This window comes from Cetorhinus maximus, chromosome 32 (assembly GCF_964194155.1).
Source record: "Cetorhinus maximus chromosome 32, sCetMax3.hap1.1, whole genome shotgun sequence".
Lineage (NCBI taxonomy): Eukaryota > Metazoa > Chordata > Chondrichthyes > Lamniformes > Cetorhinidae > Cetorhinus > Cetorhinus maximus.
The window spans coordinates 3,289,106-3,316,093 of NC_135910.1; the positions used below are offsets into that span (position 1 = coordinate 3,289,106).

Consider the following 26,988-nt stretch of genomic DNA (forward strand, 5'->3'; position numbering starts at 1 on the left):
ATATAATAAAATACTGAACAAAAATTATTTGCATTTCTTTAGACTTTTTTAAAGGTTCCCTGTAGGATTCCAAAGCATGTGGATGGCTGGACTATACACGGACTCTGGTAATTAAAAAGAACTATTAACGATCTATCAACTATTTTTATTTGGCTGAAATTCTTACATCTGTAGAATTTAGTGGTTTAATTTGCAAATATTGCAAAACCGATTGAGGATATTTTCACATGACTCGTTACAAATAGCCATATGTGCCCGCTTCATATCAAAGTGGAAATGAGCTTCATATTCTGATGGTTTGGACGCCTAGTGCACTATTCCAATTTGGGAATAATAGAATAATTAGCATAACTTAGGAACCAATATCCATTACTTCCAACAAAAATATGGAAATCCACAAGATTGCAGCACAGACTCAGCACCAATAAACCTGAGGAAACTAACAAAATACTTCAACTTAATTTCCTGGGAAAATTGGGAAAATTCCCAACTCCAAACCCAGCTCGGGAGAAACTTCCCCAAATTGTCTGATTTTTGTTCTGGAGCGAGGGCTCAGTGTGGGGGATTGGCAGTGCGTACTAACTGGAGTCGGGCCTGCATCCACCGAAAACAGTGCAGATCAGGGCTGGTTTAAATGCCCGCCTCACTGCTCTGGGACTCTGTCCCTCTGATAATAAAAACAGCAAAGCCCTCTAGCCCTCGCCCCTCACACTCCCTCGCACTCCCCATGCCCTATCCATGCCAAATCATGTCACCTCATTCCTACCACCCACCTCCATGGTCCTTTATATTCTCTATGCCAACTTAGTGCTAACTCATGCCCGCACATGACCACCCCCCACTCAGCCCCAAAGCCCTTTATAGCCCCTATGCAACTTATGCCAACCCATGGCCCCCACAGCCACCGTCCTATGCCCTTACACCCTCCATGCCAACTCACCCAGTATCCACCATGGGCAGACCTCAGGAGACATGCTGAGATGAAATAAACCAAAGTTGTAAGTATCTATTATGGACTTCACTATATTAAAAAAAACTCATTGATAAAAGCCTATTCATCACATTTAAATCTCTTCAAGTGCTTAATCCCTTATAAAAATAAACATTTCCTTCAAGTAATTAGTCATTTATAAAAACAAACATTTGTATTCATCGCCCCACATCAAAGACAGCTAATCCCTTTGTAACCACTTGGACTGTCAATCAAACAGGCCCCCCAATGTGATAATGATAGATTGCGGAAGCAGTCAAGCAGGACTAATCTTATAATGATAACCCTCTGCTTTATGTCAACAAACATCAATTGAAATCACAAACACAGCAGGCTGTTTTTCTTCAAAATTTAAAGGGCACAGAATTTTAATGACCTGACAGCTTGACAGTACCACAGAACTTACCTATGCGCATTAACATCTAATGTAAACAATCCCAAAGGGGTACCTGAACTTCTCCAAAAGCACACGTGGACCTCTCCAAAAGAGTAACTGACCTCTTCAAAAGGATATTTGGGTCTCTCAAAAAGGGTAATGATCTCTCCAAAATGGTACTGACCTCTCTAAAAGCATACCTGATCTCTCCAAAGAACTCCGGTAGATCTAGATCTTTTCAAATGTCTAAAGCCCACAAGTTGTTTTGTCAGAAAACTGGGTGATGAAAATTCCTTCTGAGTCAAGGCAGTTCCACTTTTAAATGTGTTGCTGCCTCCATGAATGTGGGTATTAAAATACCTCATTCCCCACACCCCCCGCCCCCCCCACCACCACGCCTACCGCCCTTCCCCATTCCCCACCACCACCCCCTGGCGAAAGTGGTGGATGCCGGGTTTGGGACTTCCAGAATTGGGACTCTGGTGCCATTTTGGCTAAGGTGTGGAGCTCTTCCGACTTGGCAAAATCTCGGACCTAAGAGTGACTTTATTATATTCTGTAGAAAGTACCCGTTTATAGGTTTACACAAATGTGGTGAGTTAGTGAGCTATACAGACCAGAACAAGACTCCATCGGGGATGTCGCTCTAACTGCCTGAGTGGGCCTGGAGAGGGCATGTGGTGCCCACTGGTATGTTCGATGCCATCCGTGACTGCTGGGCATCACGGGGTGCAGAATGTCTTGTAAACATCATCATAAAGTCACAAATTATTTGGGGAGGTATCCTTGGGTTTTGGTTGCAGTTGGTGTTTATTTTGGTATCTTTTTAGTTTGGTAAAACCATCTCATATTAGTGATGACCTAAAAAGAAAATATTTTTCAATGATTTTTATTTGGTGACCTTGAAGTAACCTTTTTTGATCCATCAATGGGCCCAAGTTCCAAGTTCCTGTCTGTACTGATTTAGCTGGAATAACAACTGGCTTGCTAGAAATGGATCCACATTGTGGAGAGGAAAATTCATCTTTGGTCCCACACTCTTATTATAAAGCAGTGGCTACAGGGAAGTATATGCTTGTGGATATTGGGTGAGGTCTGGATTAGGCCTTGAAATTGTCCAGGATCGATTAGAATACCAACACTTGCTGTGTATTTTTTTTTCCAAAGAATGGGCAAGGTATCAGAGGATTGCCAGCACTTATAGATTCTTACCCAGCAAACGTCAGTATATTCAGACTTTAGATGGGAAAAATTGGAAAAAATATAAAGCAGTTTGGTTAGAAAAATAATGAGATTTTACATGTTTATTTGGGTACAATGGGTTAGTTAGCAATTAGTTGGCTTTGATTGAACTGGATGGATTTGTCTGGAATGGTCAAATTGAGTGGGTAGATGTACTGGATAGATTGGATAGATGAAATCAAATTGAACGAGTTAGCTAGTATAGATGGGTTGAACTGGACTCAACAGCGAGCCAGAACTAAATAATGTCACATGTGTTTTATTCCAGGCCAGACGGGAAAACAGGCTGCAATCGTACCTGGAAGTTAACTCAAAAGGACATTGATGTAAGGAAAAATAGCCAAATAAAGCTTTTAAGTCACTTTCCTGTTATAATTTTGAATAATGTGATACATTTGATAAGATCTTGAGACTTGTATGTTTAAACATGAAGCATTTATTGTTAATCTTTAACTATGTACAGATCCCAATTAATGTCATGCATGGTGCTGCTGTCAATCAGGTAGGCTGCTTCTAGAGTGTTCTTTCTAGGCTGTTCTTTCAGTCTATTACCATGTGACCCTATACATCATACCATGGTCAGTGCCATTCTTCAGTCCCATGTTAACTGTTGCTCTGCCGAGCACCTTTAAGTCACGATGGCACGCAGGCACACACAACATCATACAACAGGCAGTCCACACACAGCTCATGCTCCAGCTCCACTACCCACCTCTGAGGAGGATGACTTAGAATCCTCAGAGATGCACCGTCACAGCATTCACCTGCACCCTGCACCAGCAGAGACATTTACCGTGGTGGGTTCTAGAGCAGGCTCAGGGTCACAATCTGGTGAACACATCACTGACACGGGTCCATAGCTGACAGTGGAAGTGATAGCCAAGATGTCTGACACTCGGAAGACTGCTGGAGACCAGGTCCCTGCTCAGACCCATGCAGATGATGAGCCTCTGGACTTGGCCCTAAGAGACATGTTGGAGATACAGAGACAGGCAGGGGAACATCAGGCAGAGATGCCAGAGGCCATGTGCAGACTGAAGTGAAGGCTGAAGGAGTCCGTCCATGTTCTGTCTGCTCTCGTGGCTCCAGCATGCGAGTGCTTGGTTGCCTCCATGGAAAGGGTGGTGGCCGCCCTGGAGAACACACAGTGGCTGCCGGACATGCACTTGGACCTGCACTCCATAACTCTAGCCATGGATGCAGTGCAGCAGTGTCTAGGCAAGAGGGGTATGGGGCACCTCAACCTCCCTCCAGGTGCCCCTTCTTAAGGAGTCAGGAAGGTGCTATCAGGCACTGACAGGATGGAGGAGTGCCAGCCCATGCCCAGGGGGCTTCATCCCAGGTCACTCCAAGGGCGCCTGGCAACTCCACCTCCCTCTGCCAGTGACCCAGCACCTCCAGCAGGTCAGGACGAGTAGGGTGCACCTCCGCTGGAGCAGGAGACCCTTAGCAGGCTGGGGCCTCTAGGCCTCAGGCCACCAGAGGACGCCTGACAAAGTAATCACAGTCAACAGGGTATAGCAGTCAGCAGGCTAGCTCCACCTCAGCTGTGGTTGTCGAGGCTGCACCGAGGCATTGTAATAGGAAAAGAAAAATAAAGCCATTTTGAAGGCACATAAGTGGCATGAATGAACAACTATGTATAGACTTCGGGTATTCCTAAATAGATGTTCACTTGCACTGTGTGGAAGTTTCTTGGATTCTCATCTTGCTGCTCGTTGCTTCAATGGTTGTGGGCATTTAAGGGTGTGGAACTTGTTCCCCCATCAGAGTCCGATAATGTCCTCCTATAAAGTCATTTCTCTCACATTACAAGCATTGTGATTACTGAATATTCCAACATGAGGATGCTTAAGCATTGGCCACCATTTGTGAGTGTGCAGCCTGGGCACAGATTATGCAATCCATTACTTGCAGCTCACCAGGTTCTGAGCATTGAGAATGGTGTCTGTGTAGAATATGCAGCGAAGTCATTGTACCTCCCACTGCTGTTGCCCTGATCTGAGACGTGAGGTGGAGGCAAGGAGTCCTCACAGGGAGTTAAACAGGCTATGTGAATGGCAAGGAACACTGTAGATGCACTATGAGGATTAAAAGAGTGAAGCTCTCCACTGTGGACTGAACAATAGAAAACTAGAGGCTTCCCTAAATGCTAGGAGAATGTCGAGGTGGGCACGTCCAATCATGTCCTTGTTCAAATGTAATATTCGGCTAACATGCAGGTGAAGGCTGCAAGTAAGGAGGCAACAGGCAAGTTGGCCTTGAATGCAAGAGGGATTGAGTGTAGGATTAAAGAGATTTGTGTGCAGTTGACTGCAGCCTTTATGAGATCTCACCTGGAGAATCATCTGTCCTGCTCGTCTCCTTATCAAGGGTAGGAATAGACCTTGCTTAAAGGGATCGAAACCAAAGTGCACCAGTCCTTCATTAAAGGACTGGGGTATTATCCCATATGGTGAGAGTGAGTAGAATGGGCTTTTGTGTTGGACCGTGCAGAGGACTGAGAGGCTATCTATGTGAAGCATCAAGAGCTCTTACAGGGCTTGGCAAGATCCATGCGCGAAAGAGGTTAACATGGCTGGGATGTCCAGAATCATAGAACACAGTCTTGCATGAGCAACCTGAAAGGACTGTGCATTTTACAGAGTGGCAGTGTTCCTGAAGATCTGAAGGCAATGGATTTCCCCCTTGTGGCTTATGTGGACTATTATACAATGGTGTGACTTACATGAACAGATATGGATTCTGCTCTGAATTTTTAACTCATCTTCAACCATCAACATTGAATTATGCAAGTCAAGGCTAGCTTCCCAAGCAACAATACTAATCCTTAATTTTGAGGCTGTTTACCATCCATTAATATTTGATGCATAGATGAAAGTTTTGGGAGGGGGAGAGGAGGGGGAAGAGGGACTCCTAGACAATCAAAGCTGTCCTCTTTTGGCATACAGGATCATCAGCTAGAAAGAGGTATACTAAGATGCAAGCAAGTATTGACATTTAAAGTGCTGATTCAGGCGCCTTGATGAATCAAGTGGTGTCCAGCAAGGCCAGGCAAGATTTCAAGGACTATGAACAGAAAATGTTGGAAATACTCAGCAGATGAAGCAGCATCTGTGGAGGTCGAAACAGAGGATGGAATCTTGTGCTCTTGCTTGTGGTGAGCTTAGAGGCAGGCAGGGCTTATACTTAGGCAGGATGGTGGCATATGGAACCATGTCGCCTTCCCGCCTCCACCCGAATTAAGTCCTGGACGGGAAGCCCATGGTCGACCTTCCTGCCCTGCTGCCAACTGAGGCCCTTAAGTAGCCAATTAAGGACCTATCCCGCTGCCGCTGGTAATATCCCAGCTGCAGGCAGGCTTGGCGCCATGTGAGTGCATAACAAGCGTAGACTGCTTGTCAGCTTTGAGGGGGCAGCGGGTGTCTGTCAATCAAAGGTATTCAATGCATGATCGAGGGACTGGACATAGGAAAGTGGAGGGGGGGGCCCTTCTGAGACCCACCCCCCTGCCCTTGCTGCTGACACCCCTGCACCCCTCTCCCTGCAACCCCCACCCTGTGAAACCCCCCAACCCTCCCCTGTATCACTTACCTGTGACCAGGGTTGCTCTATGATCCAAGGACACTGTTGCCCATCCTTGCAGCAGTAGCCACAGCCTCCTTGTGGAGCACAAGAGCTGCTGACCTCTGAATGGCCAGCAGCTCTCAGTAGGCAAGACTTCCACCACCAGGGGACTTGATTCAAGGGGAAGGTGGCCTCGCCACTGCCTGGTCGGCATGTGGTTCGGTGGGCCTTCCGAAAAAGAGGCAACATGAGTCTCTCGTCGTCTCCAGCCAGCAGGCAAGACCTCCGAAACCTCGACAAGATTCCCCCCAGACTTTCACACAATGGAGGTAATTTTAACCTATCCCGTTTTTGTAAACTGATGGGATTTTGTACAATGTTGGTTTTACACCTCACCTGATTTTACTCTCCATTGAAATTAGTGAATAATATCGGACAGGGTAAATCAGCCTTCCACCTGATCCCACCTTGCCCTCAGACTTGGGTTAACATTGCTTCCAACATTTCAGGTTGATGACCTTTCATCTGAATTATGATAAGGTTGTTGCTTGATGCATAATTTTGCACTACAAAGAGTTATAATTGTAGAAGCCAAGAGGAGGAAGGGCAGCAGATTCAGCAAGGGAACTGCCGAGAAGAGCAGGAGTCTGAAGAGGCAGTTGAACAGAACTTGTTGTGTTTGTAACAGCCATTTGGCAAAGATATCATATGGGAGATTTTTTAAATTGAAAATGCACCACTGCTACCTCTTCTGCATGCTCATCACAAATATGCTTTCCCCTTCAGTGCTTTAAAGCAACTCTGAAATCTCCCAATCTTGCCGCCTGATGAAAATTCTGAAACTGTTTCAAGACAACTCTACAAAACTGAAATGTGTGAAAGCATCCAGTGCAATAGATTTATGGTGGCAGTGTGTGATATATGTGTTCTTGAACTTACTATTGTATCTAGTTACCAGTAGGAAAGATGCATGAGGCATCTGGCATTCCTTCCAAGGACTTCAAGTCCTCCTCATATAGATTAGAGAATGCCTAAAAGTGAATCCTTGGCATAAATGTTCTTTCTCCTTTATGATGCCCTGAGTGTAACAAGTGAGAATTTTCAGTTAAGAGGAGCAGCCATTGCAACTAACTTTAAAGCATGCAGTTTATAGTGGCTGTAATGACAGGAACATGAGCATATAGCTACATTAAATAAGGTGTATCGGCAAAACAAAAACAGAATTCCCTGGAAAAACTCAGCAGGTCTGGCAGCATTGAATAAAGTTGACATTTCGAGTCCTCATGACCCTTCAACAGAACTGAGTAAAATTAGGAGAGGGGTGAAATATAAGCTGGTTTAAGGTGGGGGGAGAGAAGTGGGGGCTGGGGGTGGGTGGTTGTAGGGACAAGCAAGCAGTGATAGGAGCAGATAATCAAAAGATGTCACAGACAAAAGAACAAAGAGGTGTTGAAGGTGGTGATATTATCTAAGAGAATGTGCTAATTAAGAATGGATGGCAGGACACACAAGGTACAGATAGCTCTAGTGGGGGTGGGGTGGAAAGACTAACAGGGCATAAAAGGTATAGATTTAAAAATAATGGAAATAGGTGGGAAAAGAAAAATCTAAATAAATTATTGGAAAAAACAAAAGGGAGGGGGAAGAAATGGAAATGGGGTGGGGATGGAGGAGGGAATTCAAGATCTAAAGTTGTTGAATTCAATATTCAGTCCGGAAGGCTGTAAAGTGCCTAGTCGGAAGATGAGGTGCTGTTCCTCCAGTTTGCGTTGAGCTTCACTGAAACAATGCAGCAAGCCAAGGACAGACATGTGGGCAAGAGAGCAGGGTGGAGTGTTAAAATGGCAAGCGACAGGGAGGTTTGGGTCATTCTCCGCCCTGCTCTCTTGCCCACATGTCTGTCCTTGGCTTGCTGCATTGTTCCAGTGAAGCTCAACGCAAACTGGAGGAACAGCACCTCGTCTTCCGACTAGGCACTTTACAGCCTTTTGGACTGAATATTGAATTCAACAACTTTAGATCTTCAACTCCCTCCTCCATCCCCACACCCTTTCCATTTCTTCCCCCTCCCTTTTGTTTTTTCCAATAATTTATATAGATTTTTCTTTTCCCACCTATTTCCATTATTTTTAAATTTATACCTTTTATGCCCTGTTAGTCTTTCCACCCCATCCCCACTACAGCTGTACCTTGTGTGTCCTGCCATCCATTCTTAATTAGCACATTCTCTTAGATAATATCACCACCTTCAACACCTCTTTGTTCTTTTGTCTGTGACATCTTTTGATTATCTGCTCCTATCACTGCTTGCTTGTCCCTACAACCCCCCCCTCCCCACTTCTCCCCCCCCGCCCCACCTTAAACCAGCTTATATTTCACCCCCCTCCTAATTTTACTCAGTTCTGTTGAAGGGTCATGAGGACTCGAAACGTCAACTTTATTCTTCTCTGCCGATGCTGCCAGACCTGCTGAGTTTTTCCAGGTAATTCTGTTTTTGTTTTGGATTTCCAGCATCCACAGTTTTTTGTTTTTATCAAGGTATATCGGCATACGTCCACAAGCTGCTTATTCACTCTTATAGCAGTAGAACGCCTCTGCAGGAAGGAGAGCCTATCATTATTATTTTTCCTAAGTAATGTTCCTGGGAAAAGTGCTCTTAAACTGAAAGTACTTCTTCACCCTCATGGGGTAGGCGGTGGCATAGCGACATTGTCACTGCACCCGAATTCGACTCCCACGACGGCAGATGGTGGAATCTGAATTCAATAAAAATCTGGAATTAAAAGTCTAATGATGATCATGAAACCATTGTTGATTGTCATAAAAACCCATCTGGTTCACTAACGCCCTTTAGGGAGGGAAATCTGCCGTCCTTACCTGGTCTAGCCTACATGTGATTCCAGACCCACAGCAATGTGGTTGATTCTTAACTGCCCTCTGAAATGGCCTACCAAGCCACTCAGTTGATAAACCACTATGGAATATATAAATAATGTAACCAGATGGACCACTTCGCAGTGATTTAGGCACCAGAAATTCCTCCTTACTAACATATGGGGGGCAAGTGCAAAAATGTACTCTGGGTGGGAGACTTCAATGTCCATCACCAAGAGTGGCTCAGTAGCACCACTACTGGTCAAGTCATAAAGGACATAGCTGCTAGACTGGGTCTGTGGCAGGTGGTGAGGGAAAAACATACTTGGCTTCATCCTCATCAAACTGCTTGCCGCAAATGCATCTGTCCATGACAGTATTAGCAGGAGCGACCATCACACAGTCCTATTGGAGACGAAGTCCCATCTTCACATTAGGATACCCTTCATTGTGTTGTGTGGTGCTACCACCGTGCTAAATGGTATAGATTCGAACAGGTCCAGCAACTCAAGATGGGACATCCATGAGGTGTTTTGGGCCATCAGCAGCAGCTGAACTGTACTCAACCACAATCTGTAACCTCGTGGCCTGGCATATCCGCATGTCGACCATTACTACCAAGCCAGGGGATCAACCCTGGTTCAATGAAGAGTGCGAGAGGGGATGCCAGGAGCAGCACCAGGCAAGCCTAAAAAATAAGGTGTCAACCTGGTGAAGCTACAACTCAGGCTACTTGCATGCCAAACAGTATAAGCAGCATGAGATAGGCAAAGATGAGCGATTCCACAACCAACGGATCAGATCTAAGTTCTGCAGTCCTGCCACATCTAGTCATAAATGATGGTGGATAATTAAACAACTCACTAGGGGAGCAGGCTCCACAAATATCCTCATCCTCAATGATGGGAGAGCCCAGCACATCTGTGCAAAAGATAAGGCTGAAGCATTTGCAAAAATCTTCTGCCAGAAGTGCCGAGTTGATGATTCATCTCCGGAGGTACCCAGTATCACTGACGCCAGTCTTCAGCCAACTCAGTTCACTCTACATGATATCAAGAAATGGCTGAAGGCACTGGATACTGCAAAGGCTATGGGCCCTGACAATATTCCAGCAACAGTACTGAAGACTTGTGCTCCAGAACTTGTTGCGCCCCTAGCCAGGCTGTTCCAGTAGAGCTGCAATACTGGCATCTACCCGGCTATGTGGAAAATTGCCCAGGTATGTCCTGTACACAAAAAGCAAATCCAACCCAACCAATTACTGCCCTGTCAGTCTACTCTCGATCATCAGTGAAGTAATTGAAGGCGGCATCAACAGTGTATCAAGCAGCACTTGCTGAGCAATAACCTGCTCACTGATGCCCAGTTTGGGTTCCGCCAGGGCCACTCAGCTCCTGACCTCATTACAGCCTTTATTCAAACAGGGACAAAAGGACTGCAACCCAGAGGTGAGGTGAGAGAAACTGCCCTTGACATCAAGGCCGCATTTGACCGAGTGTGGCATCAAGGAGCCCGAGCAAAGCTGGGGTCAATGGGAATCAGGGGGAAAACTCTCCACTGTTGAAATCATACCTAGCATAGAGGAAGATGGTTGTGGTTGTTGGAGGTCAGTCATCTCAGCTCCAGGACATCACTGCAGGAGTTCCTCAGGGTAATGCCCTCGGCCCAACCACCTTCAGCTGCTTCATCAATGACCTTCCTTCCATCATAAGGTCAGAAGTGGGGATGTTCGCTAATGATTGCACAATGTTCTGCATCATTCACAACTCCTCAGATACTGAAGCAGTCCATGTCCAAATGCAGCAAGGCCTGGACAATATCCAGGCATGGGCTGACAAGTGGCAAGTAACATTTGTGCTACACAAATGCCAGGTAATGACCATCTCCAACAAGAGAGAATCTAACCATCGTCCCTTGATGTTCAATGGCATTATCATCAATGAATCCCCCACCAGCAACATCCTGGGGGCTTACCACTGACCAGAAACTAAACTCTCGGTGCAGCCCCGATGGGCCGAACGGCCTCTTCTGCACTGTGCGATTCTGTGATATAAATACTGTGGCTACAAGAGCAGGTCAGAGGCTAGGAATCCTGCGGCAAGTAGCTCACCCCCTGACTCCCTAATGCCTGTCCACCATCTACAAGGCACAAGTCAGGAGTACGATGGAATACTCCCCATTTGCCTGGACGAGTGCAGCTCCCACAACACTCAAGAAGCTTGACACCGTCCGGTACCCCATCCACAAACATTCACTCGCTGCACCACCAACGCACAGTAGCTGCAGTGTGTACCATCTACAAGATGCACTGCAGGAATTCACCAAGGCTCCTTCGACAGCACCTTTCAAACCCACGACCACTACCACCTAGAGGGACAGGGGCAGCAGGCACACGAGAATACCACCACCTGGAAGTTACCCTCCAAGCCACTCATCATCCTGACTTGGAAATATATCGCCGTTCCTTCACTGTCATTGTGTCAAAATCCTGGAACTTCCTCCCTAACAGCACTGTGGGTGTACCTACACCACATGGACTGCAGCAGTTCAAGAATGCAGTTCACCACCACCTTCTCAAGGGCAATAAATGCTGGCCTAGCCAGCGAAGCCCACATTCCGTGAATGAATAAAAATAAAGGGAATAATTGTAGTGCCACAGACATTAGTAATAATAAAGTTTATTATGAAAACCTGCTGCTGATTTTCATTTAAACTTTAAGTCCTTTTGTTCCTTCTATTTCAGGATCTTCAGGTTGACTTGCACCACTACTGGCCAAGTCTCGTCAAAAAGGATGCTTTCAAATTTTGGTAAGCATTGTCAATCACATTGTTAATCATTGCGTGAATACTTTTACAAGCTCTAATCGGACTGCTGCAGTGCTTTCCTAATTCCTGCCTGAACCTATCTGATCAGGAAGACATTCATTGGAGATGTCACTGGATGGACTAGCTGATGGAATATCAGAATGTTGTCAATGTCTTATCAATCACATTGTTAAGGTTTGTTAATGTCAATTACATTGTTAAGGGAAACAGGTGATGGGCATTTAAACACATATAAATAGGGATAGTTGGGAATTTTTAGGTTGGTGGCCGGGTGTGATCGGTGGGTCCAGGATTGGCTGGGGAACGGACTGCCAACCGCGATGGGCCCCTGACCGCGATTTCATGCTGGCTGGCCAATTAATGGCCAGCCAGCGTGAAGTGCGAGCTTGAAATGCTCAGCACTGCCATGGTGGGGGTGGGAGGAAGGCAAGCGCCGATGTAAACGCGGGCACGGGGGAGTATGGAATGAAAGCTCCCTGAAGACAGAGAGCTGCTTCCGGGAGCTGAAGACTTGAAAACAATTAAAGTTTTTACAATCAGGAGAAAAATGTCCAAGCATCACAATTAGTCTCTTGAACATTTAAATGATAAAAGTGCTGTCCATACATTTTTATTTTTTTAAATTTAAAAACGGAAACCTCATCCCGCCCTTGGAAACTTCATCCCGCCCAAAGTCCACGTGGCCGATTTGTCCGTCCGCCAACCGTAAGGTTGGATGGACCACGGAAATTGAGAGCCAATTGCAACTTTAGTTACACTAATTGGCCTCCTAATTGTCGTCAGGCATGCTTCCGACTTTTCCACATGCCTGCTGACCAAAATATCGCACGAGCGCAGGATGACCTCGGGGCGCTCGCCAATTGTGGCCCTTAAGTGGGCAATTAATGTCCAATTAAGGGCCTAATCCTGCCACTGCTCCGATATAACGGGCGGCGGGAAAGGCCCGTGCCCAATGTGTAGCTAGACAGGTTTAATCCCGTGGGCTGCAGGTCAGTTAAAGGGGAATGGGGTGCCTCCTTCCTAGGCCCCCTCTGTCAATCAAAGGTCCTCCTTCCACAGTTTTGACTCCCCATGACCACCCTGCCCCCCCAACCTGTCTCATTGAAGCCTGTCAGCCTGCCTCCACTGAGATCTCAGACTTACTTGAATGTCTAGGTCCATCACTGAATGCCACCTCCTTGGCATACCTGCAGTACCAGCAGTGGCCACCACTCCTGCTTAGCACTGTAAATGTGCAGAGCTGCTGGCCTCCGATTGGTCGGTAGCTCTATGAGGTGGGACATCCTCCTGGAAATGGGTGGAAGTCCTACTAATTTAAGGGCCTGGTTTGAAAGATTAACATGAGGTGAGCCAGCTAAGCTGAGGTGGGCTGAAATTTATGCTGGGGTGTGGGATCACTCTCGAAATTTATGCTGGGGTGTGGGGAGCCCGTCCTCAGTGTCAAATCCAGCCCTATGTCTCCATGCAATTACTGTCAACTTCCCCCAGTAAATTCCTATATCAATGTTTACAATGGAAACTTGACAAAGCTCAACTAAACCCTTCCACCAAAGGAAATATAAAAATAAGGACAGAATGAGGAGAATTTTTACTTCCAGGAATGAGTGGGTTTAGAGTGGGTGGGAGATTAAAAATGTTAAATCTGACAGCTTGTCAGGTAGCTGGCTCCAATCGACAGACTTCCACATTTAATTGCAGTGCATTAGGCTGGGTGTGAGCTGACCCCTCAGGTCAGGCGCATTGGCAATTTCAACATGTTATGAACTCATTGTTAACGATATTAACAGGGGTTTTCGGGTTAAACCATGGGTGCATGGGTTCACTGGACTTCCTGGAACTCACCAGTGAAAGCAAGGTGAGAGCACAGTGGCAATTGAAGGGGCTGAAGAAATGACTGGCAAAAATTCCCTTAAGCCAGAATCTTCCGTTCGGAGTGTGGGGGCGGGCCCCACACGCCGACGTGTAAAATGACGTGTGCTCACCGCACGTCATTCCGATCTTCAGTTCGGCAGGTGCGCAGCGGAGTCGGCTGCGTACCTGCCGAACTGGCAAAGGTTCGTTAAGGCCATTAATTACCTAATAAAAGTGCTTGTCAGGGCTCGCCCAGGCAGCCTTCGCATTTCTCATGAAACCCCATCCGCGGGTGAGATGATGTTTCATGAAGGGTTTATAAATTAAATAAAAACTTTTTAAAAATACATAAACATGTCCCAACTCATGTGACACTGTCACATGAGGGGACATGTCTGAATAATTTTATTTTTTGATTTTAAACATCTTTGGAACTGAACTTAATCTCCCTGAGGCAGCTCCGTGCCTCAGGGAGATTTCTGCGCTCTTAAAGAGCACAGGCCCCAACTCTCCCTCCCCCCCTCGCTCACACAGGTAGCGCTGAGCGCTTCCTGGTCCGCAACACGCTGGGTGGGCCTTAATTGGCCCGCCCACACAAAATGGTGGCGCACAGCCGACTGCGGGCAGCAATCAGCTCTGCGCTTGCTCGCGCCCACTCCCAACCGGCCCGCCCGACAGGGAGAAAATTGTCCCCTTAAAGTACTGAAAACTTACAACTGATTCCTTGCCCAATTATGTCAAAGGCTTCTGCTTACTTGTTCTCAGAGTTTACTTAAACTATCTTTCAAGTGAATTTCATTACTTTGGAGGTTTGCGCATGTGACCTCCACTTTGCAGCTATGATTATGATCTATCAGAGTGGGTATCAACAAAATGACCAGCAGCATCAACAGCAGCAGCTGTCTCGTCATAGATCTGACACTCCACAGGAGAAAGGGGATGAGTAGAGAGATGTAGCTCACAGAACATGATACCTACAAGGTGTGCAGAGAGAGGATCAGCTTCCTGTCGGAGCAGCAGTGTCTCGGGAGGCTTAGTGTCTCACGGCAGGTGGTGGCGGACATTTGTAACCTGCTGGAAGAAGACTTGCTGCTAAGTGGACCTGGTGGTTACCACCACCCTCGAACTCTTTGCCTCTGCATCCTTCCATGTTGCAGACCTCTGCAGGATCTTGCAGTCAACTGCCCACAAATGCATCATACAGACATCATGCTTACTATCAACGTACATTTTGTCACCAAAGACTGCCAGTCAGAATGAGCAGGTGCTTGGGTTTGCAGTTCTGGCTGGTTTCCCACAGCCGCAGGACATAATGGACTTCACACATGTGGCAATTAAGGCACATTTAGATCACCCAGTGTTTGTCAACCTCAAGGACTTCCACTCCATCAATGTACTGTTGTGCAACAACAAAAAGGTGATTATGCAGGCTGCCATGATGTTTTTGTCCTGCTCCGGTCCACTCTCCCTGATTGAAGCAGATCTTCCAGCTGGCTGCTTGTAGATAAGGGGTACCCGCTTAAAAGTGATTGATTACATTCATGAGAAATCCATGCAATAAGACCAAGGAGCACCATAATGAAAGCCATATGACAGCCTGATGTGTCATTGATCAAGCAATTGGCATGCTGAAGATGTGGTTCTGGTACCTCAATAGATCTGAGGAGCCCTTCATCACACATTAGTCAACGATCCAGAATGACTGTAGTGTGCTGCGTTCAGCACAACATTGCACAGCAATGAGGTTTGGACCTTCAGAAGGAGTAAGGAACAGAGCATAGAACCTCTTCAGAAGAGGAGGAGGAGGAACATGATGCGGCCAATGCAGCAGCAGCAGTGCACATTGCTACCCAGGATGGCATAGGTTACCATTATGGCGACCCATAATGGCAATGTTCAGTTAGGTTCTACCAGTGAACGCATTTGGCAGCCACATGCAAAACCCACACCCCAACCCAATCCTTCCCCCACCATAAAACAGTCCTGCAATTAACCGAGAATCCCTTTCACAGCCTTCCTTTGCTCGCCATTAAGTCTTGCCTTACCAGTCGTCACAAGCGAGATGGACACTTGCCAAGTAGCAATCAAATGGACAAGAGAGGAAAATGAGGTGCAAACAAATAAAATAAATGGCTCATAAATTAAACAGAAGCTTAACAATCTAACATTGTGTAACACACCCATGTGCATATCCTTGTGCAACTAGGAATCTTTACTCTTCCTAGCAATGCTACGTGGTGCAACTTCTGTGGCTTCAGTAAAGGTAGATGCAGTCTGCTCATATCCCAGCTCTGACGTTGAGAATTCACTCGGCCAATGTTCTCTGGGTTCGGGAGTCTGTGAAGGCTGCATCAAAAACTGCTCCGCTGCACCTGTGCAGGGGCAGGCTCAGCCATCAGGACATGAGGCAACATGTGGGGTACTAACTGAGGGGTGGCAAGAGATGAGAAGTGCAAGTATTTTGAGCCAAGCCCCCACTTCCATTGTCCTTTCACCATCTTCCTTCTCATGGCTCAAATAGCTCCAATTCACCTAAGGACTTTGTATTGACTCCCTACATGCAATGCCCTGGTGGATTGAAAAGTATTCCATTATATTCATTATAATCTTTGCTCTTTAATGAGTTTAAACCATTTTCTTACCTTTCTGAACCACTTTATTCCAGTGCTCATGAGCTTCAAAGGTTACTTTTTATAGGCCATCAAAGCCTACAATTGAAAATTTATTCAGTTGCTTCCAATAGAAGACCAGATCAATATTTTGTGCCAGTTATCTTGAGTCAGATAGAAACCTGATAATGCAGTTTCTTCCCCCACAATGGAGCAGCATTTTTGTTCCTTGGTGAAATATCTTGTCCATAGCAATCCAAGGTTAAATATGAGATGAAATACTCCACTGAATCTGATGAAACGCTAAGCAGGAATGGAAACATTTAAAGGGTCATTTCCTCATCTGTGACTATACAGAGAATAAAATGTACAGGATATGTTTGTTTTTCCAGGTTTGAATCTGCTGATGTGCAGATATACTAACTGATTTGTTTCTTTTCATGTTAATGCTACAAGTATGCATTATGATTTAAAGATTTTCCCTATGTTACAGGCAAGACGAATGGTATAAACATGGCACCTGTGGAGCATGTGCTGACAGCATGTCCTGCCCACACAAGTACTTTAGCCTGGTGCTTGAGCTCCGGACAAAATTCTCCATCGATGCGTGAGTTATGCAGTCAATGTATCAAGAGAAAGCCCAGAACAATGAGTTTTAAAACTCTAATTAGACACATCCAAAATATTTGTCTATTTACAACTATACCATTGATACATTTTGTATTCCACCCACACCCTCAAGTGTCCCTCTTTATCAGGACACTGATGTTTAATTGCATGGTGTACTGAGTCACATTATGTATTCAATGATGTGTTTGACAATGTGGTACAAACATTCAGCGCATGGACTGTTGATGTTTGGGTGATGCACGCATCTGTAGCACTAAAAGATAAATTTGTGATGTAATGGAAGGTCAGCCGTTTTGCATATTATACTGGCATTGTGCCAACTCATTACATAATATGCAGGAAGAATACTGAGGTTCCAGAATGGATTTTTGGTGCTAGCAGCTCTGGAACAGATTCTAGTTGCCTTATATCTGTGATGCTTTTGAGGAGATGAAATGGCTGCAACAAGCCTGAGAGTTATAATGGCACTATTTCAAACTGCAGCTCTGAAGGTCCTGTTCTAGGAGCTGTTGGCTAGAAGGGTGATACATTTTGGTGGTGAGGGACATCCTATTCTAAACAGCAAAGTGAGAGGAACATAGGTAGAGGTAGCAGAGTCAATGCCAAGTCAGCTATCCACAGGCAGTGCACAAGAAATTTACAGGTATTTGAAAGCAATTCTCATTGTATTTTGCCAAATTTTATAAGGTTGCCACATCAGGCATGTTGATAGAACTTCACTGTAAGCTTGGTAAGGCACACAGAGAGTATGATCAGTGAGTATGATCAATAATGTTCTGACAACTATTTATTTCCCAAATGCAGACATTCCAACGTTTTTGTATGCTCACTCTTTATTGGTGCCTTGTCAGTCTGTCCAATGATCCACAAAATATGGCAAGATGTAATCATAAGCATGCTGCATGTTCAGAGACTCCAGTTTGTTGAGTAAATATTTGGTTGTGCAAGTACGAGTTACAGTTCCTGATCACAGAATAGTTACAGCACAGAAGGAGGCCAGTCAGTTCATTGTGGTCGGAATGTTCCGGCCCCGTCGGCATCAGGCGTAAAGGCGGGTGGAGGGGGACAATATGACGAGAAGGCCAAAAACAGTTTGTGATCGTCCACTTCACCCATCAATGGCCTGCCGCCGGAAGTCGAGAACCTAATTTCAATACTTTAGCATCTCACTATAAGCCCTGCTCACCGAAATCATCCCCCCGACACTCTTGATCATCCGAGCACGTCAGTGTGATTGCACATCGACGTGTTTCACAACTGTATATAAGCGACCTGCACCTGGTGAGCTGCACTTCACTCGGGACTTCGAGGTTTGTTTGCCTACCTTGCTTCGGGCAGCACTCGTGGTCATCAGCACCAGGCTTCACAGGCAGCACCACATCACTTTTAGGGGGGCTCACGGGCAGATCTCTACCTACCGGACCAGCTTAAAGGTGAGGGTGGCTTTTCAATGGCTGCAGGGCTAGGGTTTAAGCTTGGCGGAGGGGGAGAAGCGGCCTCAGGCAAGGGAAAGGAAGGCTATACTGGGGAAGGGGGTATCCCAGGGTGTGTGTGGGGTAACATGTTGATCTGTGCAAGTGGCCTCAAGATGGTGAGGGCTGAGGAGGCAGTCTCCAGAGGAGATGAGGCCATATTGAGATGTCAGGGTGTGTGTGAGAGAGTGAGTAGCAATGTTTCTTGAGCTGGCAGTGAGTGAGATACCAGTGAGTGTGTGATGGCCTTGTGTGTGTGTGTGTTTACAGTGATAAGATGGTTGCCTTACCCTTACCCTGGCAGCGCAGATGAAATCATTCATCCGTTTTCTGCACTGCATGGCTGACCTGTTGTGTGCAGCATTGGCACTGACCACCACTACCACTCCCTCTCAAGCCAACTGATGAAACTGATGGGCCTCCTGCAGCCAGAGCGGGGGTAGAGGGCATCGCAGTGGGCCTCCACAGCATCCAGAAGGTGTCCCAGGGATGTGTCACTGAATCGGGTGATGGGGGGTGTGGGGGGGAGGGGGTGGGTGGTGGTGCGGGTGGTTGCACTCTTCTTGGCTTTTGGGGCCATACCTTCACCGGAGCAGTCCTGGGCTGCAAGCATTGAGAAGTGTGCACACAGCTGGAGTTTAAATATGGCGCCCTGCATGAGGAAGCAGTGAGGTAACAGCATGGTGGGCAAATCGATGCCATTCACCAGCGAGACAGTGTGTTTCCTATGGTTGCATAATTAATGAGTCGGGAGTGGGACAATACGGCACAAAAATTCCACCATTGCAGCTGGCGGGTAAAACGACTTTTTTCCTGTACGCTACTGCACTTGGTGCAAATCTAGGACAATTCCACCCTGTGTCTGTGCTGGCTTTCTGCAAGAGCAATTCTGCTAGTCCCACACCACTGCCCTTTCCGCATAACCCAGCCATTTTCTTCTCTTCAGGCGTTTATCCAATTCCTTTTTGAAAGCCACAATTGAATCTGCCTCCACCATACTCTCATACAGTGCATTCCAGATCCTAACCACTTGCTGCATGTCACCATTGCTTCTTTTGTCAATCATCTTTAATAAGTGTCCTCCGGTTCTTGATCCTTCCACCAATGTGAAGTGTTACATCCTATCTATATGCCTAGACTCCTCATGATTTTAAACACCTCTATTGTTACGACTGATCCCCGGGCGAGGTCCCCCAATTTGTTAACTTCCCAAATGAGACCCCAATTTTGTTATGCTCCCGGGTGAGGGAGAATGCACTGGCTCCCCTTCTTTATGCAAACCGCCCCCTTGGCTGGTCGCAACAAGGTTAATTTAAAAGGGATCCCTTCCTCTCCGTGGATACCTTTATCCAGTCCAAATGTATTTATGTTTTAGAGGGAGCCAATTTAACCAGGCTTTCTTGAGTCAAAGGAAGAATAAGTTTATTAGCTACTAAAAATTCGAGAAAAAGTAATAAAAACGCAACACACAAACACACAGATCAGAAATGAGAAGTTGAGTCCAAATAAAAGTTTTAAAAAATATACGAATCAATCAGTTAGGCATGGATGGCAAAACATTGCTGCCGTTAAGTGGGTAATTCCGGTAGAGCTGACCTTGACAGTTTAGCATTTGGTTTGGAGACACTTGGTTCTGCACGTTGGCTGAAGAAGCTGTCCTATTTCCTTTTTGATTGTGGCTTTGCTGACTTGGTTCCAGCAACAAAGGGAGAGAGACTTTACCTGTAACCACAGAGGTGATTAGTTGATCTTCCTGTGCTGTCACTCTCACAGCACTCTGGCACACTAGCATACACAGATCAGGTTTGCAGTTAGCTTTTTAACCCATTTCCTTATGTATTCTTGGAAGGAAAAAAAAACATGTCTTTTGCCCAGAGTCTGTTTTCTTTCAACTCAGACCGTTTCCACGTTCTGAGCTATAACTCAACAGAAGATAGGTTTTGGATGTCTGCTGAGATGTGGCAATCAGTCTCTATTGTCTCCACAACCACAGGAGATTGAAGTTCAGTCTTTTGCATTTCATCTCTTCCTTTCAAGTGTCTCTGTCTGAAGCGAGCCTTGACACCCTTTTAGGTGCGACATTCCATGGTCTCTCGGGACTAGTTGGTCAAGTATAGTCCACATAGGAATTTTCCAGAAAGTGGTTACTTTACATTCTCAGCCATCTTTTGCTTAACATCTTTGCTTGTATGCCTTTTTAAAAACCACATGTCTTTCTTAATGCATTCAATAAGCCCATAAGTAATTTGGGGTTGTAATCCACTGTCATGATACAAATCTCCTCTTAACCTTCTCTTCCCCCAAGGAGAATAACCCCAGCTTCTTCAATCTATTCTTGTAACTGAAGTCTCTCATTCTGGAACCATTCTCTTAAGCTTTTTCTGCACCCTCGCTAAACTCCCACATCCTTCCTAAAAAGTGATGCCCAGGGTTTAACACAATACTCGAGTTGAAGTCAAACCAGTGTCTTATAAAGGTTCATCACAACTTTCTTGCTTTTGTATAGTGTGCCCCTATTTATAAAGCCCAGGATCCTGTATGCCTTTTAAAATTGTGTCCTTTATTTAATATTGGCTCTCTTCATTCTTCCCACCAAAATGAACCACTTTACATGTCCACTCATTCCACCAGCCTGTCTATGTCCTCTTGAAGTATATAACTATCCTCCTCCCAGTTCACTGCAAATTGTGAAATTGTGTCCTGCACACCCAAGCCTAGGTCATTAATATATATCAAGGAAAGCAGTAGTCCTAGTACCAACTCCTGGGGAACCCCACTGTATACCTTCCTTTAGTGTGAAAAACAATCGTTCAGCACTACTTTCTACTTCCGGTCACTCAGCCAACTTTGTATCCCTGCTGCTACTGTCCCTTTTATTCCATGGGCTTCAACTTTGCTGACAAGCCTGATATGAGGCACTTTGTTAAATGCCTTTTGGAAATCCATATGCACTACATCAACTGCATTAGCCTTATCAACCGTCTCCGTCACCTCATCAAAAAACTCAATCAAGTTAGTTAAACATGGCTTGTGATTAACAATGATGGAGGTTTACTCCTGTCATCACATCATTTTCATGCAGGTTAAAGCAGGTTCTCCACTTGGCATAACAAATATTATAAAATCCAGTAGGTTGCAATATCTAGGCTGACCTGTTTCCTCTGATACTGTCCTTCCTTCTCCAGAAGCAGTATTTATAAAGTAATTTATAGCAATAGGAATAACTTGTACTTATATAGCACCTTTATCATTGTAAAACATCCCAAGGTGCTTCACAGGGGCACTATCTAACAAAATTTGACGAGCCATATAAGGAGATAATAGGGCAGATGACCAAAAGCTTATTTGAAGTGATATATTTTAAGGAGCACCTTAAAGGAGAAAAGAGAGGAAGTGAGACTGAGAGGTTTAGGGAGCGAACTCCAGAACTTAGGAACTTGGTAACTGAAAGTAAAGCACCAATGGCAAAGCAATTAAAATCAGAGATGCTCAAGAGACCTGAGTCGTAGGAATGCAGATAACTCAGAAGATTGTAGGACTGTAGGAGATTAAGGAGATGGAGAGTGTGAGGCCATGGAGGGATTTGAATACAAAGATGAGAATTTCAAAAAGGGGTTGCTTAACTGGGATCCAGTGTAGGTTAATGAACATGGGGTGATGTGTGAACAGGATTAGGTGCGAGTTAGGATACAGCCAGCAATTTTGGATGACCTCAAATTTAGAGAGATAAGAACATGGGAGGCCAGTCCAAAGTGTATCAGAACAATCAATTCTAGAGGTAACAAAGGCATGGATGAGGCAGAGCTGAGGCAGGGCGGAGTTGGGTGAGGTTATGGCGTTGAAAACAGCAGGTCACAGTAATGGTGCTGACATGTCATTGAAAGCTCATCTTGGGTTCAAATACGTTGCCACGGTTGTGAACAGTCTTGTTTAACCTGAGACAGTTGCCAGAGACGGGGATGGATAGGTGACTAGGGAGTTTGTGGTAGGGATCAAATACGATGACTTCAGCCTTCCTGATATTTCTTTGAAGAAAATATTTGCGCATCCATCACTGGATGTTAGACAAGCAGTCTGACAATTTAGAGACTGTGGGGGAATCACAAGAAACCCATGGGTCTTAGAATCATAAAGTCATTATGGCACAGGAGGCTATTTGGCCCATTGAATCTCTGTAGTGCAATCTAATCATTTCCATTCTCCTGTTTTATCCCCGTAACCATGGAAATGCCTATCCAATTTCCTTCCTTCCACTACTGTCATAGGTAGCGAGTTCCGGTCATTACCACTTGCTGTGCAATAAAGTTCTTCCTCATAAACCCCTGCATCTCTTGCCCAAAGCCTTAAATCTATGTCCCTCTAGTCCTTGTAACCATCATCTGAGGGAACAGCTTTTCTTGGTCTATTCTCCTATTCCTGATCTCGCTAGCATGTGGCACTGGGAGTCACCCTGAGATTACTACCTTTGAGGTCCTGCCTTTTAATTTATTTCCAACTCCATATATTCTGCTTTCAGGACCTCATCCTTCTTTGTACCTATGCCACTGGTACCGGTATGGACCACAGCCTCTGGCTGTTCACTCTCCCCCCTCAGAATGTCCTGCAGCCACTCACCGATATCCTTAACCCTGGCACCAGGGAGGCAACATGCCATCCTGGTGTCACATCTGCAGCTGCAGAAACGTCTATCTGTTCCCCTTATGATAGAATGCCCTATCACTAATGCTCTCCCACTCTTTTATCTCCCCCCGTGCAGCTGAGTCAGTCGTGATGCCACAGGCTTGGAATTTTAAAAAGCTAACTCGTAGGTTATGATTTCAAAAACATTTCCATACAAATAGAGATGAAAATGTAAGCGACCCCATGTGATTGGGAGTGCTTCTCTCTCTTTGCAAATAAATTTGCTGCACAGGTATTAGCGATCGGCTTGCCATCACAGCAATTGATGGGTTCCCTGCCTTGTCTTTTCACTCAAGAACTGCACCTAAGCCAACTGGGCTTGCATCCACACCTAGCTGGGTGGTTTTCTCAGGGTTGAAATAGGCATTTGTGCAACTTGCTGACAACCATTATTTGATCAGGTGTATAGCCTGTTTGCGTGATGTGGTCCACTTCCACTTAGTGGTCTCTTTTATCAGATCGCGTAGGGGGACAGATAGCGTAGTGAAGTCAGGAATTAAGTGACTACAGTACATGATGAGTCCTAGCAGACTCTGACTCCCTGCACATTTGTAGAATTCGCAGCATTTGCATTGGCATCAACTTTCCATGTATCAGGTGACACTCCTTCACTGTTGAACACATGGCTGAAGAATTTGATTCTGCTTTCACTGAACAAGCATTTGTCTTTGCTCAAGGTGACGTTACATCCTCTAAGACATTGTAGGCATCCATGCAGGCATGTCTCAAGTTCAATTTCTGTGTGACTGTAGATGAGAATGTCACCACTGATGTTCAGCATGCTTTCAAGTCCTTGAAGTGCAGACTGAATCATGCACTGATATACCTCAGCTGCTGAATTGACTCCAAAGTTGAGCCTCTCGTATCGAAAAATTCCGATGTGAGTGGAGAATACTAAGATACCTCGATTCTGCCGCTAGCTCGATTTGATGGTATCCCTACATTGAGGTCAAGTTTAGCACCATGCACTTTCTCTATGATGTCATCAACTGTCTGTGTCAAGCATCTTTTTTGTTGCATGGCTTGGTTTGGTGACCACATATCAATGCGGATTCTAAACTGGTTTTCATTCTTGGGTTACTTGACAACTTGTATGAGTGAGACCCGAGGGGTAGGCTCACCCCAACTTTCTCAAAATGTCAAGGTCAAGTAGACACTGAAGTTTCTTCTCAGTCTGCTTCCTGACACGAAATGTTATTCGTCATTGTTGATGCGCGATTGGGGGCACATTGGGGTCTATGTGCAACATGCATGGAACACCTTTCAGTTTGCCGATTTCCACTGAAGCAGTCAGCATACATTTGAGAATGTTATTGGTATGCGTGGAAATCATCCATGCAGTTGCAACCAATGTGCAGATCTGTTGGTGTGTGTAAACTGATAAGCTTGTCACATTCTCCAGATATGACATAAAATGCAGCCTTTATTCTAGCGTCTTTGAATTAGATTGCTGTTTCGAAATCCAGGGAATTTTCAGTAGTTTGTCACTATTATAAGGGAAAATTTTCATATTCCTTAGTTTGCAGTGTCCCATGACACTGATAGATGCTCCTATATCTATTAGAGCATCCAAGTCTGAGCAGCCAATGGTCACTGTCACGTGTGACTGTTTGCTGTGTCTGAAAGAGAGCACAAAAGTATGTTCAGGGTCATCCACCTCTACATTGGCTACATTCTTTTTATTTATTCGTTCATGGGATATGAGCATCGCTGGCTAGGCCAGCATTTATTGTCCATTCTTACTTGCTCTTGAGAAGGTGAGCTGCCTTCTTGAACCGCTGCAGTCCATGTGGTGTAGGTACACCACAGTGCTGTTAGAGAGGGAGTTCCAGGATTTTGCCCCAGCAACAGTGAAGGAATGGCGATATATTTCCAAGTTAGGATGGTGAGTCGCTTGGAAGGGAACTTACAGGTGGTGGTATTCCAATTTATCTGCTGCCTTTGTCCTTCTAGAAGGTAGTTGTCATGGGTTTGGAAGGTGCTGTCTAAGGAGGCTTTTGAGTTCCTACAGTGCATCTTGTAGATGGTACACAATGCTGCTACTGTGCATCAGTGGTGGAGGGATTGAATGTTTGTAGATGGGGTGCCAATCAAGTGGGCTGCTTTGTCCTGGATGCTGTCAAGCCTCGAGTGTTATTGGAGCTGAACTCGTCCAGGCAAATGGAAAGTATTCCATCACACTCATGACTCGTTGCTTGTACATGGTGGACAGGCTTTGGGGAGTCAGGAGGTGACTCACTGTTTTACTATGGTATGCATACATGGCACCATTCTGTTGGCACTGGTCTTGGTAGTTCATTTGTTGATGAGCGACAAACAGAAGCAAAATGGTTGGGCTTTCCACAAGCTTTGCACTTTTTACCAGTGGCAGGACACACTGTCTGGTGTGAGTAAGCACCACCACAGTGAAAACATCGGTTGGACACATCACAACTTTGTTTGTGAGACCACTGTTGTTGCTTTGCGGGTGGTTTCCTGGCACGTGAGTGATGAATAGTTTTCATAGGAGTTGAGCCTAGAGTGTGGCATTTACTGTTGGCAGCCTCAACTTCAATAGCTCTGGACTCTGAAAGCAATATTGATGTTGCTAACTCCAATAGATCTGGCAGCTTTCTGACTTTCTTGAGTGCTATTTGGCATAGTTGGCCAGGGAGACAACATTCAGTTATTTGTGTTTTAATTTCCCTTTCAACATGTTCAACATCACCAAAGTCACATTTGGTTGCTAGTTGCCTCAAACGCGTGCACTATTGGTCAATTGTCTCATTTGCTTCTTACTTTGTGCATCAGAAGATGACTGTTTCATACATTGTATTTTTCTTGGGCATAATGGAGAAGTCAGGCCTTTTTCCTTTTATCATGTGATTGCAAAACCTGCCATCGCACCTTTGAAACGACGCAGACACTTCTGCCAATGTGGGAACACAGATCATGGTTCTAAACGCACATGAAAAGGTTGTAGATTGGGCATAGTCAATGCCATTTCATCAGCAATAGTGATTAAACTTGTCTGTAATAGCTTTCCTGCTTGTTAGATCTGAGCTTGCTTGCACTGAACACAGCATGACTCCAAGTCTGCAACTTAAAAATGCTATTTTCTCTGTACAAGGCAGGTAAAACCCTGCAAAACATTCATACCTGGAAGGATTGCTTGTTATTTTTCATTATCCTCATTGCCAGTGTGAAGTTCTTAGGACATAAAACAACCTGAGGCACCAGAATTAAACAAGCATCAATGGCTTCCTTTATTAAAACTGCTACTGCAGACACTAGCAGACTCCCTCAGCTGGTATAACTGTATATGGTTAACTTCAAATGATCAAAATGAATATTGCGCTTTAATACACTACAATGTTGGTGAGAGATAGTTAGGGTAGAATGAAAGCGAGAATGTAAAATAATAATTTAATATAATCTTTCACTACCGTGTACAAGGACATAGAAGAAGTAGGTATGGAATTGGAGAGGGAGAAATATGGATGCATAAAGAGAAACAGAGAATGACATGGTGAGAGGTAGATGACACTGTGCTAAATAGGATAGATTCAGAACAAATCTACCACCCAGATTTCTTGCTGGTAATTTCTCTCCATGTCTATCTATGTGTATTTCAGCCGTGGCTCAGTGGGTAGCACTCTCGCCTCTGAATCACAAGATTCTGAATTCAAGATCTACTGCTGGGTCAACATGCAGCTACTTTATGCAACTAATAAGTAGTCTCCCTTTAAGTGCAGAAACCAGTGTAACAGAATGGACCAACATTGTAGTATGGTGCTCAGCTCCACCAATACTGTTCAGTTGCTGAGACTGCATTATAGGAAAAACTCTAAAGATTTTTAAGGGTATAATATGCCTATTTCATGCCTGGTG

The 26,988-nt window shown here is 45.2% G+C and overlaps 1 protein-coding gene across 3 annotated transcripts in view; it reads left to right on the plus strand.

The window, feature by feature from the left end:
• Window positions 1-26,988, plus strand: part of rnaset2l (ribonuclease T2, like) — a 60,993-nt gene that overhangs the window by 25,568 nt on the left and 8,437 nt on the right. For 2 of the 3 annotated variants that reach the window (XM_078533381.1, XM_078533382.1), the window contains exons 4-7: window positions 43-107; window positions 2,878-2,935; window positions 11,794-11,858; window positions 16,830-16,943. In XM_078533381.1, coding sequence (XP_078389507.1) covers window positions 43-107; window positions 2,878-2,935; window positions 11,794-11,858; window positions 16,830-16,943 — 302 coding nt within the window. The remainder of the gene's footprint in view (window positions 1-42; window positions 108-2,877; window positions 2,936-11,793; window positions 11,859-16,829; window positions 16,944-26,988) is intronic. The other variant, XM_078533383.1, reaches the window with a different exon arrangement.